The sequence below is a fragment of the Neofelis nebulosa genome, chromosome X (genome assembly GCF_028018385.1).
Source record: "Neofelis nebulosa isolate mNeoNeb1 chromosome X, mNeoNeb1.pri, whole genome shotgun sequence".
In the NCBI taxonomy this organism is placed as follows: Eukaryota; Metazoa; Chordata; class Mammalia; order Carnivora; family Felidae; genus Neofelis; species Neofelis nebulosa.
Genome location: NC_080800.1, coordinates 56,865,771 through 56,882,000, shown reverse-complemented (window position 1 = coordinate 56,882,000; position 16,230 = coordinate 56,865,771). Strand labels below are relative to the sequence as shown.

General features: G+C 35.2%; 1 protein-coding gene across 8 annotated transcripts in view; it reads left to right on the top strand.

Annotated features, from left to right (window-relative positions):
• Positions 1-16,230, top strand: part of OPHN1 (oligophrenin 1) — a 541,657-nt gene that overhangs the window by 200,218 nt on the left and 325,209 nt on the right. For 7 of the 8 annotated variants that reach the window (XR_009257107.1, XM_058713537.1, XM_058713536.1 and 4 more), the window contains exon 4: positions 15,646-15,707. The exons of the other annotated variant lie outside the window; for it this stretch is intronic. Coding sequence is in view for 6 of the 7 variants with exons in the window: in XM_058713537.1 (XP_058569520.1) it covers positions 15,646-15,707 (62 nt within the window). In the remaining variant the exon portion in view is untranslated. The remainder of the gene's footprint in view (positions 1-15,645; positions 15,708-16,230) is intronic. 8 annotated transcript variants of the gene reach the window in all.

The following is a 16,230-nucleotide window of genomic DNA, read 5'->3' as shown; positions in this document are numbered from 1 at the left end:
GGAGTAGAATTTAGTGATTTGTCACTTAGATGTAGCACCCAGTGCTTATCCCAACAAGTGCCCTCCTTAATGCCCATCACTTACTTAACACCCCCCCCCCACCTCCCTCCATCAATCCTGTTAGTTCTCTATCTTTAAGAGTCTCTTATGGCTTTTCCCCTCTCTCTATTTTTCTCCCCTCCCCCATATGTTCATCTGTTTTGTTTCTTAAATTCCACATATCAATGAAATCATATGGTATTTGTCTTTCTCTCACTGACTTATTTCACTTAGCATAATACATTCTAGTTCCATACAAAGGAGATAATTAAATGACCAATAAGCACAGACAAAGATTCTCAGTATCATTAGGAATTAGGGTAAAAGAAAACCACAATGAGATACCACTTCAAACCCAGTAGGATTGTGGGTAACAAAAAGACAGGTAATAACAAATCTTGGTTAGGACATGGAGAAATTTGAACCTTCATACGTTGCTTTGTTCATAGAAAATTGTGTAGATGATTTTGAAAACAATTTTGTCAGTTCTTCAAAAAGTTCAACATAGAGTTACCATAAGATTCAGCAATTCCATGCCTAGGTATGCACGCCCCTAAAACGGAAAAAATCCACACTAAATTTGTACGTACATATTCATGGATACATTATTCATAATAGCCAATAAATGGTAACACCATAAATGTCTTTCAGTTGATAAATGGTTGAATAAATCTGATATAGCCATACAATGGAATGTTATGTGGCAATAAAAAATGAAGTATTGATAGTACAACATGGAATAGCCCTGAAAATATTATGCTAAGTGAAAGAAAGTCACAAAAGACCACATAGTGTATGATTTCATATTTATGTAAAATGTCTAGAGTAGGCAAATCTATGGAGATAGGAAGTAGGTGAGTGGTTGACTGAATACAGGAGGAAGATGGGAATGGGGAGTGATGCTAATGAGTTAATGCTTCTTTTAGGGGTGATAAAACGATCTGGAATAGCAATGATGGTTGCAAAACCTTGAGAATATACTAAAAACCAATGAGTTGTATACTTTAAAATGGTACATTTTATGGTATATAAATAATATCTCAATTTTAAAAAGTGATGTAACTAGCCAAATATAAATATTGTCAAATATTTTTTTCCTCATGAATGATGAAGCCTAATTTTATTTTTTTTCAATATATGAAGTTTATTGTCAAATTGGTTTCCATACAACACCCAGTGCTCATCCCAAAAGGTGCCCTCCTCAATACCCATCATCAACCCTCCCTTCCCTCCCACCCCCCATCAACCCTCAGTTTGTTATCAGTTTCTAAGAGTCTCTTATGCTTTGGCTCTCTTCCACTCTAACCTCTTTTTTTTTTCCTTCCCCTCCCCCATGGGTTTCTCTTAAGTTTCTCAGGATCCACATAAGAGTGAAACCATATGGTATCTGTCTTTCTCTGGATGACTTATTTCACTTAGCATAACACTCTCCAGTTCCATCCATGTTGGTACAAACGGCCATATTTCATTCTTTCTCATTGCCACGTAGTATTCCATTGTGTATATAAACCACAATTTCTTTATCCATTCATCAGTTGATGGACATTTAGGTTCTTTCCATAATTTGGCTATTGTTGAGAGTGCTGCTATAAACATTGGGGTACAAGTGCCCCTATGCATCAGTACTCCTGTAATCCCTTGGATAAATTCCTAGCAGTGCTATTGCTGGGTCATAGGGTAGGTCTATTTTTTTTTCAGTTGAATCAAGTTTTTATTTTGGTACAGAGTGTTATGGGAAGTCCAACTTTTCAGAAGGACAAAGAGAAGAACCACAATGGTTTACATCAGCAGGAAACTTATTATTGTTATTACCTGACCTAAGCTCTCACTCCACCCAATAATTATCTTGCTTTTATGTAAAGGATGGCTCCAAAGAAATAGAAGGTGCAAAGAAGTGGATACTTAAAAAAGGCAGTTTCTACGGTTGCACAGACTCCATTCTTAGTTTTATACACACTTTTTTTTTCAGAGATTTTAGTGAGTTTCAGATGCCTCTCCTCTCCACTTAGAATGCTTTATAAAACAGGCCATACTGTCCTATGGCCTTGGTTAACAAAACGCAGGACTTGTTCTAGCAAACAGCATGGAATAGGCTGTTAGCAATCTGTTTGGAGGAGTTGTTACCTCCCACTCTCCTATTTCTACAAGCTAGCTCTAGAACCCTTCATAAGATAACATTCTGATGCCAACTATAGATCAAGGACTCTCTATTTTCTCTCTGGGCCCACTTAAGTAGGTCTATTTTTAATTTTTTGAGGAACCTCCACACTGCTTTCCAGAGAGGCTGCACCAATTTGCATTCCCACCAACAGTGCAAGAGGGTTCCCGTTTCTCCACATCCTCGCCAGCATCTATAGTCTCCTGATTTGTTCATTTTGGCCACTCTGACTGGTGTGAGGTGATATCTGAGTGTGGTTTTGATTTGTATTTCCCTGATGAGGAGCGACGTTGAGCATCTTTTCATGTGCCTGTTAAGCCTGACTAATTTTAAACACATACCTGCTGGTAGTAGTAGCTTCCCCCATCTCTGATAATCTATTCAGATGATGTTTAGTAACCTAATCTTTGGTTACCTCTACCTGGAGAGTTGTGGGCAGTGTGACAATGGCAAGACTCTAGCAGCAAGACAGGTCTGAATTTGTAATGTAGCATTGTCATTTACTTCTTGTATGGTTTTGAACAAGTTGCTTAGCTTCTGTGAGCCTTAGTATTCTCATGTTCAATTTAGGAATAATTACGTGTCCCTCATAAAGTTATTATGAGTATTAAGCTGTCAACCAAAGGGCTTTTATCCATTTATATTTCGTGAAATTAACCTTTTCCTTTAAATGTTCCAATATTATATGCATCACACTTCTTTTAGAGTCAAACTGATCTTGCCTGGAAAAATGCTCAAATAAGAAACAATCTGACTCCTTTTGTAGTGTTAACCTTAACAATAAAACAGCCATTTTTTTTTTTTCACCAGCAAAAATGGATTTATTTGGGAATAAGAGAGAATTGCAATTCAGGAAAAGGAGGTTATGGAAAAACCATAAGCAAATTCAACAAGCAAAGGAAAGAAACATTTTATAGATAAGAAGGAAGTTGGGAGGGGCTGTTAAAGTCCACTGGAGAAAAGCAAGCGGGTGATAGCTGTTTCCCCTTGGCCGATTTGCGTGTGTAGTTGATTTCTTGTAGTAGATGCAATGTACATCTTTCCCTGCTGAGGCCTGCAATTGATGATTCTTTCCCACTGAGGATTCTTCTGTTATGGGGTCTGTAACTGATGATATTTCCTATAATTGACATTGATTATGCCTCCCCCCACCTTTCCAGCCTCCCCTTCTAGAATCCTGAGTCCACTTATATGAGGTTTGCCTTTATTAATTTTTTCAGTAGCATACAGTATTTGGGGACAGGAGGTCTGCAAACATTTCTGTGTTTTCCTATTTACTCTTCCTGATTAAATTATTGTTTTTCTTTATGTTGAGCTTGAGCTTTTAATTTGCAGTGTTTCCAAAGGTGACCTCCTTGAGTATGAGCAATTTGATCCTTAGAAGAAAGGAGTGCCATTATCTGGTGTCCTGTATTGACCCAGCACTTAGTTTCTTTGGTGCTAGGAATTCTTGATTAGTTATCCAGTTCTCTTGGGAAGGGAAATCTATTTTTGATTAAAAATATAGGGGCGCCTGGGTGGCGCAGTCGGTTAAGCGTCCGACTTCAGCCAGGTCACGATCTCACGGTCCGTGAGTTCGAGCCCCTCGTCAGGCTCTGGGCTGATGGCTTGGAGCCTGGAGCCTGTTTCCGATTCTGTGTCTCCCTCTCTCTCTGCCCCTCCCCCGTTCATGCTCTGTCTCTCTCTGTCCCAAAAATAAAAAAAAAATTAAAAAAAAAAAATTAAAAAAAAAAAAAAGTTTCACAGCAAGAAGATGACAAAATATGGCTGCAAGTCCAGCCCTCTCTCAAAGTCATGCTCTTTTTTATTTCATCCCCTAAAGTAGAATCCTCTTTTTCTGTCACCCTAATGTTCTTCCTAACATGTCACATGGCTTTCTTACCTATATTCCCACACTCATTAGGAACCTGAGGAGAAACAAAAGTAGAATGCAGGGAAATGGAATTTATCTATCTATTAAGGAAAAAGGTTTATTTTTAAATATAATTTATTGTCAAGTTGGCTTATATAGAGCACCCACTGCTCATCCCAACTAAGGAAGGAGATTTTAATAGAGACACTGCAAGCAGGGTGACTAACAGTCCTGGGAAAACCAGGACTTGGGGTTTTCCTTGAACAAGGGGCTTCCAATTTTATAACTGTGACAGTTCCGGGGACACCACGACAAATTGGTCATCACTCCTTTCACTGGAGATGTATGAGCAGAGATTTGATGGTTCCTTAGGCTTCAAGAGTTGCATAAGACCATCTGAAATTCTTCTGGTACTGTGAAATAAGATGTTTACCTTGTTGTTTTTGTTTTTGGAGCTCAGGTCCAAATTCTGATAAGATTAGGTCAGAGGGCTGAAAGTTAAATATAATAACACAAAATAGAAACAAAGGAATACTTGAGTCTTACTGTTCTCTGTACTACTAGAACATAATTTCATTGTTGTTGTTTTGTTCATTCCTTTTTGTTTTATTTCAATATAAGAATACATTCTTAGGTAGTTATGATTCATTTCCTGACAGCCTCTGAGTGTTCATCCCTGCAATTATATTGTTGTGCCAATCACGCTGTCTGATACTTAGCAGGTGAATTTGGGCTTTAACTAGTCTGGGAAGGGGGCTGGCATTGGTATGTAAGCTTGCCAGATGATACTTTTTTTTTAAAGGAAATATCAGAATTTTATTTAAAAATATTGAAATATTTGAGATTTTGCGCTATTACAGAGATCATATATGAAACCAATAGTGAGAATTAAAAGATACTGTTTAGGGGTGACTGGGTGGCTTAGTCGGTTAAGCATTTGACGTCAGCTAAGGTCATGATCTTTTGGTTCGTGAGTTCAAGCCCTGAGTCGGGCTCTGTGCTGACAGCTCTGAGCCTGGAGCCTGATTCTGATTCTGTGTCTCCCTCCCCAACTCATGCTCTGTCTCTCTGTCTCTGTCTCTCTCTGTCTCTCTCTCTGTCTCAAAAATAAGTAAATATTAAAATTTTTAAAAAGATACAGTTTGGGCTCTTCTAGTAAACATTATAGTAATGAATATATGTGAAAAAAATTACAACCAGTGTACGTTTCAAAAAATACTTTCTATGTGCTTTATGTATCAATTAATTTAATTCTCACAAGTCTAGAAGTTTAGTATCCTTTTAATCTCTGATTTTTATTTAAAAATTTTTTAATGTTTATTTATTTTAGAGACAGAGAGACAGAGCACAAGCAGGGGAGGGGCAGAGAGATAGGGAGACACAGAATCGGAAGCAGACTCCAGGCTCTGAGCTGTCAGGACAGAGGCCGACACAGGGTTCAAACCCACAAACCGTGAGATCATGACCTGAACTGAAGTCGGACACTTAACCGACTGAGTCATCCAGGCGCCCCTTTAATCTCTGATTTTTATTTTTTATTTTTTTATTTAAAAAAATTTTTTTTAACGTTTATTTATTTTTGAGACAGAGAGAGACAGAGCATGAACAGGGGAGGGGCAGAGAGAGAGGGAGACACAGAATCTGAAACAGGCTCCAGTCTCTGAGTGGTCAGCACAGAGCCCGACACGGGGCTCGAACTCACTGACCGTGAGATCATGACCTGAGCCGAAGTCGGAAGCTTAACCGACCAAGCCACCCAGGCGCCCCTTAATCTCTGATTTTTAAATGAGGACATTGAGATACAAAAGAATTACTAATTTCCCCAGATCAAATAGCTATGAAAATGGTGTAGCCAGACTTCAAGATCAGGCAATCTGATCTCAGAGTCTTTAAGCTTAACTAACTTCATGCAGTTTTTTAAGGAAAAATTACCTGGAAGTGGGAATGAAACATTAAGGTAATACTAACAAAATTATCTCTTTGTGCAGAGGTGCATAAAGTATGGGAGTATGAACATCCTCCTTCCCTTAAGACAGCTTCAGGGAGAAAAGAAAAAGTCAGGTCTTAGCCTCAGGAAAGGACAGGAAAGGAAAATTCTGTGAAGAGTATCGGGTTAAGGGAAGATCTCTGTATAATGAATAGGGGTTTTAAAGATCACTGTGGAGGTGGTTGAGAGGAAGCACAGGCCCCCATAGGTATAAGAATATGTTTTATAAGATTTACAAGGATGTGAAGCATGGTACTATTGACTGGCCTTGTATTATCAGGTTGAGTGGAGATCTGCTGACACCTAGCAGTGTATACCACTTGCTTAGGATTCTAAGTAGACTAATGAAGACCTGAGTTGTTGACACTGAAAGATCCCTCCTCTAACGATTGGAAGATACCCCTCTTGGATAAATCAACAATAGCTAGTACACAGTTGTATATTCTATTTCAAGTGGTTTGTTTTTTTGCTTATTTTATGTTATTATGTTTATCTTTTAAAGTCCTGCCTTGCTGTATTTCTTTTGTAATTATATGGAAACAAAATGAAAGATAATATATAAAGAAAATATAATTACAAAGATACAATTAATACACATATGCCTACTATTCAAAAATTAAAGTTTTTTTTAAATTTTTTTTTTCTTAACATTTATCCATTTTTGAGACAGAGAGAGACAGAGCATGAACGGGGGAGGTTCAGAGAGAGGGAGACACAGAATCTGAAACAGGCTCCAGGCTCTGAGCCGTCAGCACAGAGCCCTATGTGGGGCTTGAACCCACGGACAGTGAGATCGTGACCTGAGCCGAAGTTGGACGCTTAGCCGACTGAGCCACCCAGGCGCCCCCAAAAATTAAAGTTCTGTATTTACTTCATATTATTTGCTCTTTTTGTTCTTTAAAAACATTTTATGTATTTATTTTTTGTTCCAAAATTTTATTTAATTCTAGTTAGTTAACATACGGTGTAATGTTGGTTTCAAGAGTAGAATTCAGTGATTCATCCCTTACATTTAATACCCAATGCTCATCATAAGAAGTGCCCTTTTTAATACCCATTACCCATCTAGCCCATCCCTTACACATGCTCATCCATCAACCCTCCGTTTGTTTTCTATCCTTAAGAGTCTCATATGGTTTGCTTCCCTGTCTTTTTTTCCCTTTGCATGTATTCTTCTGTTTTGTTTCATAAATTCCACATACGAGTGAAATCATATGATATTTGTATTCCTCTGAGTGACTTATTTCACTTAGTATAATATACTCCAGCTCCATCCACGTTGTTGCAAATGGTATGCTTCCATTATTTTTGATAGCTGAGTAATATTCCATTATATATATATATATATATATATATATATTCCATATATTACATATATAATACATATACAATATGGAATATTACTCAGCTTTCAGTGGAATATTACTCAGCCATCAAAAATAATGAAAGCTTAACACACACACACACACACACACACACACACAAGCACATACACAGCACATCTTTATCCATTCATCAGTGGATGGACACTTGGGCTGTTTCCATAGTTTGGCTATTGTTGATAATGCTGTTATAAACAATATAAACATTGTGGTGCATGTACCCCTTTGAATCTGTATTTTTGTATTCTTTGGGTAAATACCTAGTAGTGCAATTGCTGAATCATATGGTAGTTGTATTTTTACTGTTTGATGAACGTCCATACTGTTCTCCAGAGTGGCTACACCAGTTTGCATTCTCATCAACATTGTAAGAGTGTTCCCTTTTCTCCACATCCTTGCCAAATCTGTTGTTTCCTGTGTTGTTAGTTTTAGCCATTTTGACAGGTGTGAAATGGTATCTCATGGTTTTGCTGTGTTTTTCCCGATGATGAGTGATGTTAAGCATCTTTTCATGTGCCCGTTAGCCATCTGTTTGTCCTCTTTGGAAAAGTGTCTATTTGTGTCTTCTGTCAATTTCTTAACTAGATTATTTGTTCTTTGGGTATTGAATTTGATAAGTCTTCCTTATATTTCAGATACTAACCCTTTATCACATATGTCTTTGGCAAATATCCTCTCCCATCCCATAGGCTGCCTTTTATTTTTGTTGATTATTTCCTTCACTGTGCAGAAGCTTTTTACCTTAATGAAGTCCCAATAGTTCATATTTGCTTGTGTTTCCTTTGCCTCCAACAACGTGTCTAGTAAGAATTTGCTCTGGCTGAGGTCAAAAAGTTTACTACCCGTGTTTTCCTCTAGGATTTTGATGGTTTCATGTTTTACATTTAGGTCTTTCATCCATTTTAAATTTCTTTTTGTGTATAGTGTAAGAAAGTGGTTGAGTTTCATTCTTCTGCATATTACTGTCCAGTTGGCCTAACACCATTTGTTGAAGAAACTGCCTTTTTCCATTGGATACTCTTTCCTGCTTTGTTGAAGGTGAGTTGACCATATTATTGTGGGCCCATATCTGGGTTTTCTATTCTGTTCCATTGACATATATGTCTGTTTTTGTGCCTGTATCAAGCTGTCTTGATGACTTCAGCTTTACAATATAGCTTGAAGTCAGGAATTGTGATGCCTCCAGCTTCACTTTTCTTTTTCAGGATTTATTTGGCTATTTAAAGACTTTTATAGTTCCATAGAAATTTTAGGATTGTTTGTTACAGCTCTGTAAAAAATGCTGGTGGTATTTTGATAAGGATTGCATTAAATGTGTAAATTGCTTTGGGTAGTATAGACATTTTAATAATGTTTGTTCTTCCAATCCATGAGCATGGGATTTTTTTCCAATATCTTTGTGTCCTCTTCAATTTCTATCATAAGTGTTGTATAATTTTCAGAGTACAGATCTTTTACCTCTGTGGTTTGGTTTATTGCTAAATATCTTATTGGTTTTGGTACAATTGTAACTGGGGGTGATTCCTTGATTTCTTTTTCTGATGCTTCATTATTGGTGTATAAAAATGCAACTGATTTCTGTACATTAATTTTATGTCCTGCAGCTTTGTTCAATTCATGTATTAGTTCCAGCAAATTTTTGGTGGGGTCTGTCAGATTATCTACATAGAGTATCTTGTCATCTGGAAATCGTGAAAGTTTGACATCTTCCTTGCCAATTTGAATGCCTTTTATTTCTTTTAGTTGTCTGATTGCTGAGGCCAGGACTTCCAGTAGTATGTTGAATAACAGCGGTGAGAGTGGACATCCCTGTCATGTTCCTGACCTTAGGGGTAAAGCTCTCAGTTTTTTCTCATTGAGGATGATGTTAGCTGTAAGCCTTTTGTATATGGCCTTTATGATGTTGAGTTATGTTTCCTCTATCCCTACTTTCTTGAAGGTTTTTATCAAGAAAGTATTTTGTCAAATGCTTTTTTTTTTTGCATCTATTGAGAGGATATAAAGAGGTTCTTATCCGTTCTTTTATTATGTGGTGTATCATGTTGGTTGATTTGTAGATATTGAACCACCCCTGCAGCCAGGTAGTAAATCCCACTTGATTGTGGTCAATTCTATTACATTAATTCTATTAATGTACTGTTGGATTCGATTTTCTATTATCATGTTGAAAATTTTCACATCCAGTTTCATCAGGGATATTGGCCTGTTATTCTCTATTTTAGTGGGGTCTTTGTCTGGTTTTGGAATCAAAGTAGTACTGGCCTAGAATAAGTTTGGAAACTTCCCATTTCCATTTTTTGGAACAGTTTGAGAATAATAAGTATTAAGCCTTCTTTAACTGTTTGGTAGAATTCCCCTTGGATGCCATCTGTCCCTGGATTTTGTTGGGAGATTTTTGATTAATGATTAAATTTCTGTGCTGGTTATGGATCTGTTCAAATTTTCTATTTATTCCTGTTTCAGTTTTAGTAGTTTGTATGTTTTTAGGAATCTGTCCATTTCTCTCAGATTGCCCAGTTTGTTGGCATATAATATTTCATAATATTCTCTTATAATTGTTTGTATTTCTGTGGTGTTAGTATTATCTCCCCTTTCATCTGTGGTTTTATTTGGGTCCTTTCTCTTTTTCTTTTGATAAGTCTGGCTTAGAGTTTATCAATTTTATTAATTCTTTGAGAGAACCAGCTTTTAGTTCCATTGATCTTTTCTCCTATTTTTTTTTATATATCATTTACTTATGCTCTTGTCTTTATTTTTTCCCTTCTTCTCCTGGCTTTAGTCGTTATTTGCTGTTGTTTTTCTAGCTCCTTAAAGTGTAAGGTTAGGTTGTGTGTTAGAGACATTTCTTGCTCCTTGAGTTAAGTCTGTATTGCTATATACTTCCTCCTTCTGACTGCCTTTGCTATCAAAGAGTTTGGACTGTCATGTTTTCTTTTTCATTTGATTCCACATATATTTTTTATTTCCTCCTTAATTTCCTGGTTAACTCATTCATTCTTTAGTAGGAGATTCTTTAATCTCCGTATATTTGTGGTCTTTCCAAATTTTTTCTTGTGGTTGACTTCAAGTTTCATATCATTGTGGCTTGAAAATATACATGGTATGATCTCAGTATTTTTGTACGTGTTGAGCACTGATTTATGATCCAGTATGTGATCTATTCATGAGAATGCTCCATGTGCACTTGCAAAGAATGTGTATTCTACTGCTTTAGATTGAAATGTTCTGAATATATCTGTTAAGTCCATCTGCTCTAGTGTGTCATTTAAAGCCATTGTTTCCTTGTTGATCTTCTGCATGTATGATCTGTACATTGCTTTAAGTGGGGTGTTAAAGTCTCCTATTATTTTATTATTTTCAATGATTTCCTTTATGTTTGTGATTGATTTATATATTTGGCTGCTTCCAATTGGGGGCATAGATATTTACAATCACTAGATCTTCTTGATCAATATAGACCTTAATTATGATAGAGTGCCCTTCTTCATCTCTTGTTACAGCCTTTGGTTTAAAATCTAGCTTGTCTGATATAAGTATGGCTACTTCGGCTTTTGGTGTCTGTTAGCATGTTAGATGGTTCTCCCTCTCCTCACTTTCAGCCTCAGGATGTCTTTGGGTCTAAAATGAATCTTCTGTAGGCAGCATATAGTTGAGTCTTGTTTTTTTATTTATTATATTGATACCCTATTGTTTTTTTATTGGATTCCCAGATAATTCTAACGTGTTTCCAGTGTGAAGTATAACTGCCTTATACCAAGGAAGAAACAGAACTAACATTTATTGATTGGCTATCATGTGTTCTGGGAGCTATACTTGATGTTATCTTGTTTACTAATCAAAGAACCCTGTGAGATAGGAATTATTATTTCTAGGTAAGGAAAGTGAGTCTCAGAGAATTTGAGTAACTTATCAAAGGTCACAGTTAGTACATCAAATGTGCTTTTTACTCAACCATAGTACTTGTAAAAAACAAGAAAAAAACACAACTCATTCTTCAATTATATCTCCATAACTACTCTGATGTAATAATTCCTAATATGCTCATTTTACAGATGTCGAAATTGAGGCATAGAAAGACTAAATTGAGAAATTTGTCTAGGTTGGTAAGTAGTGGAGCAGGGACTCAAACTCAAATCTCAAGATTTTAGTTCCACTTTTTTTTTTTTACACGGAAAACCCATTTACATGAAAAACCCACTTTCCTAATCATTTTGCTTGTCTATGAAATGAGAGAAGTCCTGGCTACTCCTAAGGGTGCCTGTGAGGATTAATAAAATATTAACTATGAAAGAATTCATGGAAAACCATAGGCCAGTATTACTGATGCATGATGATGCAAAAATTCTCAACAAAATATTAGAAAACAAAATTCAGATTCACATTAAAAGGAGCATAATCAGGATCAAGTAGGATTCATCCCTGGGAAGCAAAGATGGTTGAATAAGAGCAAATCAATAAATTTGATATATTACATTCATAGAATGAAAGGTAAAAGTCAATGATCATCTCAATCAATGCAGAAAAGCCATTTGACAACTCCCAAAAGCTAAAGTCCAGGACCATAATTCATATATGAAATGAATTCTACCTAACATTTAAAGAAGAATTAATACCTATTCTTGTACTCCTGAAACTAAGACTATAGTATGTTAACTAACTTGAATTTAAATTTAAAAAATAGTAATAATGGTCAGAAGACTTGAATAGACATTTTTCCAAATAAGACATACAAATGCCAAGAGACTTACGAAAAGATGCTCAACATCACTCATCATCAGGAAAATGCAAATCAAAACTACGAGATATCACCTCACACCTGTTAAAATGGCTACAATAGAAAAATACAAGACATAAGTCTTGGTGAAGATGTGGAGAAAGGAATCCTCTTGCTCTGTTGGTGGGAATGCAGACTGGTTCAGCCAGTGTAGAAAATAGTATTCAGTTTCCTCAAAAAATTAAAACTGGAACAATCCAATTATCCAGTAATTGCACTACTGGTACTTACCCCCCAAAATACAAAAAAAAAAACAACCAGTCATTCAAAGGGATATATGCGCCCCTATATTTATTGGAGCATGATTTACAATAGATAAATTATGAAAGCAGTCCAAGTGTCCATTGATAGATAAGTGGATAAAGAAGATGTGGGGTGTGTGTGTGTGTAATGAAATATTATTCAGTCATAAAAAGAAGAAAATCTTGCCATGAAATGAGTAGATCTAGAAAGTATATTGGTAATTGACACAAGTCAGTCAGAGAAAGACAAATACCATATGATCTCACTTGTATGTGGAATTTAAGAAACAAAAAAATAATGAACAAAGGAAAAAAGAGACAAACCAAGAAACAGTCTCTTAATTATAGAGAACAAACTGAGGGTTACCAGAGGGGAGGATTATGGGGGGGATTGGTGAAATAGGATATGGGGATTAAATAATACACATCATCATGAAAAAAAAGTAAAATAAAATAAAATGATAAAAAAGTGGGGTAAAGAGATTAATTTTATAGTAATTGCACTATAGGACCTAAATGCTGGACTAAGGTCATCAGGACTAAATAAATGCCAGTCATCATCTCATTGTTATTGTTTAGTCATAAGCCAGGGCTTTGGAAGTACCTTACTCAACAAAGTTGATGCATTTTGGAAAGTTGGAAAGTTTGTAAATTTGTACAAATCAAATAACACTTCAAATTTGTTAGGAAAGTTCAGTAATTAAAGGTATCCTGAAATGAATATTTCATAACAGTAAAGTAAACATAACAAATAAAAACTATTTGCATTATGATTAACCATCAATAAAAATAATAGATAAAAAATATTTGACAAAATTTAATATGTATTCATGGTAAAAACTCTCAACAAGTTAGATATAGAAGGAGTGTACCTCAGTATAATAAGGGCAGTATGTGACAGCCCACATCTAACATCATATTCAGTTGTGAAAGTTCCAAAGCTTTCTTTCTAACATCAAGAACAAGACAAGTGTTCAACATTGTAGTGGAAGTCCTAGCCATATTAATTAGGAAGAAAAAGAAAGAAAAGACATCAGAATTGGAAAGAAAGAAGTAACATTATCTCTATTTGATTTTAAGTAGACAAAATCCTAAAGACTTCACCAAAAAAAAAAAAAATGTGGGGCATGAGGTGAAATAAATGAGTGAAGGGGATAATAAGTTTAAAAAAAAACAAAAAATAAATTATGTGAGAAAGAAATAAAGAAAATGATTTCATTTGCAAGGGCGTAATAACCAAAGTATTTAGGAATAAATTTAACCAAGGTGCTGAAAGACTTATACTGTGAAAACTATAAGACATTGATGAAAGAAGTTGAAGATGAAACAAATAAATGGAAAGATATAGTTCTCATGGATTGGAAGAATTAATATTATTAAAATATCCACACTACCCAAGGCAATCTATAGATTGAATGTAATCCCTAACAAAATATCATAGCATTTTTCACAGACTACAACAAATAATCCTAAAATTTGTTTTGAGAAAGAAGAACAAAGCTAGAGGCATTAATGCTCCCTGATTTCAAATTATATTACAACGTTGTAATCAAAACAGTATGGTACTGGCACAGAAACAGACATATAGATCAGTGGAACAGAATAGAGAGCCCAGAAATAAACCACATTTATATGGTCCATTAATCTAAGACAAAGGAGGCAAGAATATACAATAGGGAAAAGACTGTCTCTTCAGTAAATGGTGCTGGGACAACTGGATATTCACATGGAAAAGAATGATTCTGATCTTACACTATTCATAAAAGTTAACTTGAAATGGATTAAAGACTTCAATGTAAGACCTGAAACCATAAAATTCCTAGAAGAAAACATATAGGAAAAGCTTCTTGATATGGGTCTTGGAAAATATTTTTTTTTGATATGACACCTAAAGCACAACAACATAAAAAATCAAGTGGGACTATGTCAAACCAAAATTCTTTTGCACAGCCAAAGAAACAGTCAACAAAATGTAAAGGCAACCTATGGAATTGGAGAAAATATTTGCAAATCATATATCTGATAAAGGGCTAATAGCCAAAACATATAAACAACTCATATAACTCAATAGCAAAACAACCTCCAAATAATTCAATTAAATATGAGCAAAGGATTTGAATCAACAGTTTTCCAAATAATATATTAAAATACCCAAGAGGTACATGGAACTTGCTTAACTTCACTAATCATAAGGGAAATGCAATTCAAAACCACAATGAGATATTACTGTGGTTAGGATAACTGTCATCAAAAAGACAAGAGATAACAAATACTGGTGAGGATGTGGAGAAAAGGGAACCCTTGCACACTGTTGATAGGAATGTAAGTTGGTACAACCACTCAGGAAAATAGAGTGGAGGTCCCTCAAAATATTAAAAATAGAATTACCTTATGATGCAGCAATTCCACATCTGAGTATATATCCAAAGGAAATGAAATCACTATGTTGAAGAGATATCTGCACTCCTGTGTTCATTGCAGTATTATTTGTAATAGCCAAGACATGGGAAACAAATGTCCATTGATAGATGAATGGATTTAAAAGTTGTGATATACATATATATGTATATTGACATATATATGTATATTAGAATACTATTCAGGCATAAAATAGTTGGATATTTTGCCACTTGCCACAACATGAATAGATCTTTATGGTATTATGCTAAGTGAAATAAATCAGACAAAATCATACTGTATGATCTCACTTATATGTGGAACCTGAAAAACAAACTCATAGAAAAAGAAATCAGGCTTGTGGTTGCCAGAAGTGGGGGTTGTTTTAATTGTATGAAGGTAATCAAAGGGTACAAACTTACAGTTATAAAATAAATAAGAACTGAGTATGTAGTGTACAACATGATAATTATAATTAGTATGGCTATGTGGTATTTTGAAAGTTGCTAAGAGAATAGATCCTATCCTTAAACTTGTGTGGTATGTATATCAATTATATTTCAGTAAAACTGGAGGAAAAAAAAATCTCTTTGGTAGGGATTGGCAAGGAAAAAAAAAGAAGAAAGAAAATGAAAACAAAAAGATATTCAACAGGCACTGAACACATTCTTCTGTTAGCCTTTGGTTGGTACCTTCCTCTAGTGTCCAGGGAGGCTCAGAGCACTGGCCCCTACCTCATATCACACAGGTCTATGCCCACCTCCCTATCAAGTACTGTGATTAATTTGTCTTATCTTTTATTCTATCCTTCTAGCTGAATCCTTCAAGGAATTTGCTGAATTGCTCAATGAAGTAGAAAATGAAAGGATGATGATGGTATGTCTCTAACACTGGGCCATGACCTTATTCATTGGATTGGTACTCTCTTGTTTCCATTTTGTCTCATGGCTGTTTAGTACAGTAAAGATATTTAGGAAATAGATCTGGTTATTCTGTCTCAAGCTTTTACCCTGGGAATTTAACATTAGCTAGAAATAAATTATTGTAGAAACTCCATTCCTCTTCATATCAGTGAGAAAGGGTTTCAAAGGACATTAAACTAGGCTATTGAACATGTGCAAAGAAATTGTGGCCTTTAGTGTTCTTAAACATATTATCCATTTATTTATCTGTTTCTCTGTTTGTAAAAATAATAATATGGGTTTTATTTATATTTGACATATAATTGTTTTATTTATATCTGTGTGAAAACTTTCCTTACATTTAAAGTCTGTTTTTTAAAATAATATACTTATTTTTAAAGCAGTTTTAGTTTTATAGAAACAGAGATTTCATATAATCCCTTTCTTCTATTTTGATTCCTATAGCTTTGTAATAAGACTTAATGTTAGGTGTGAAC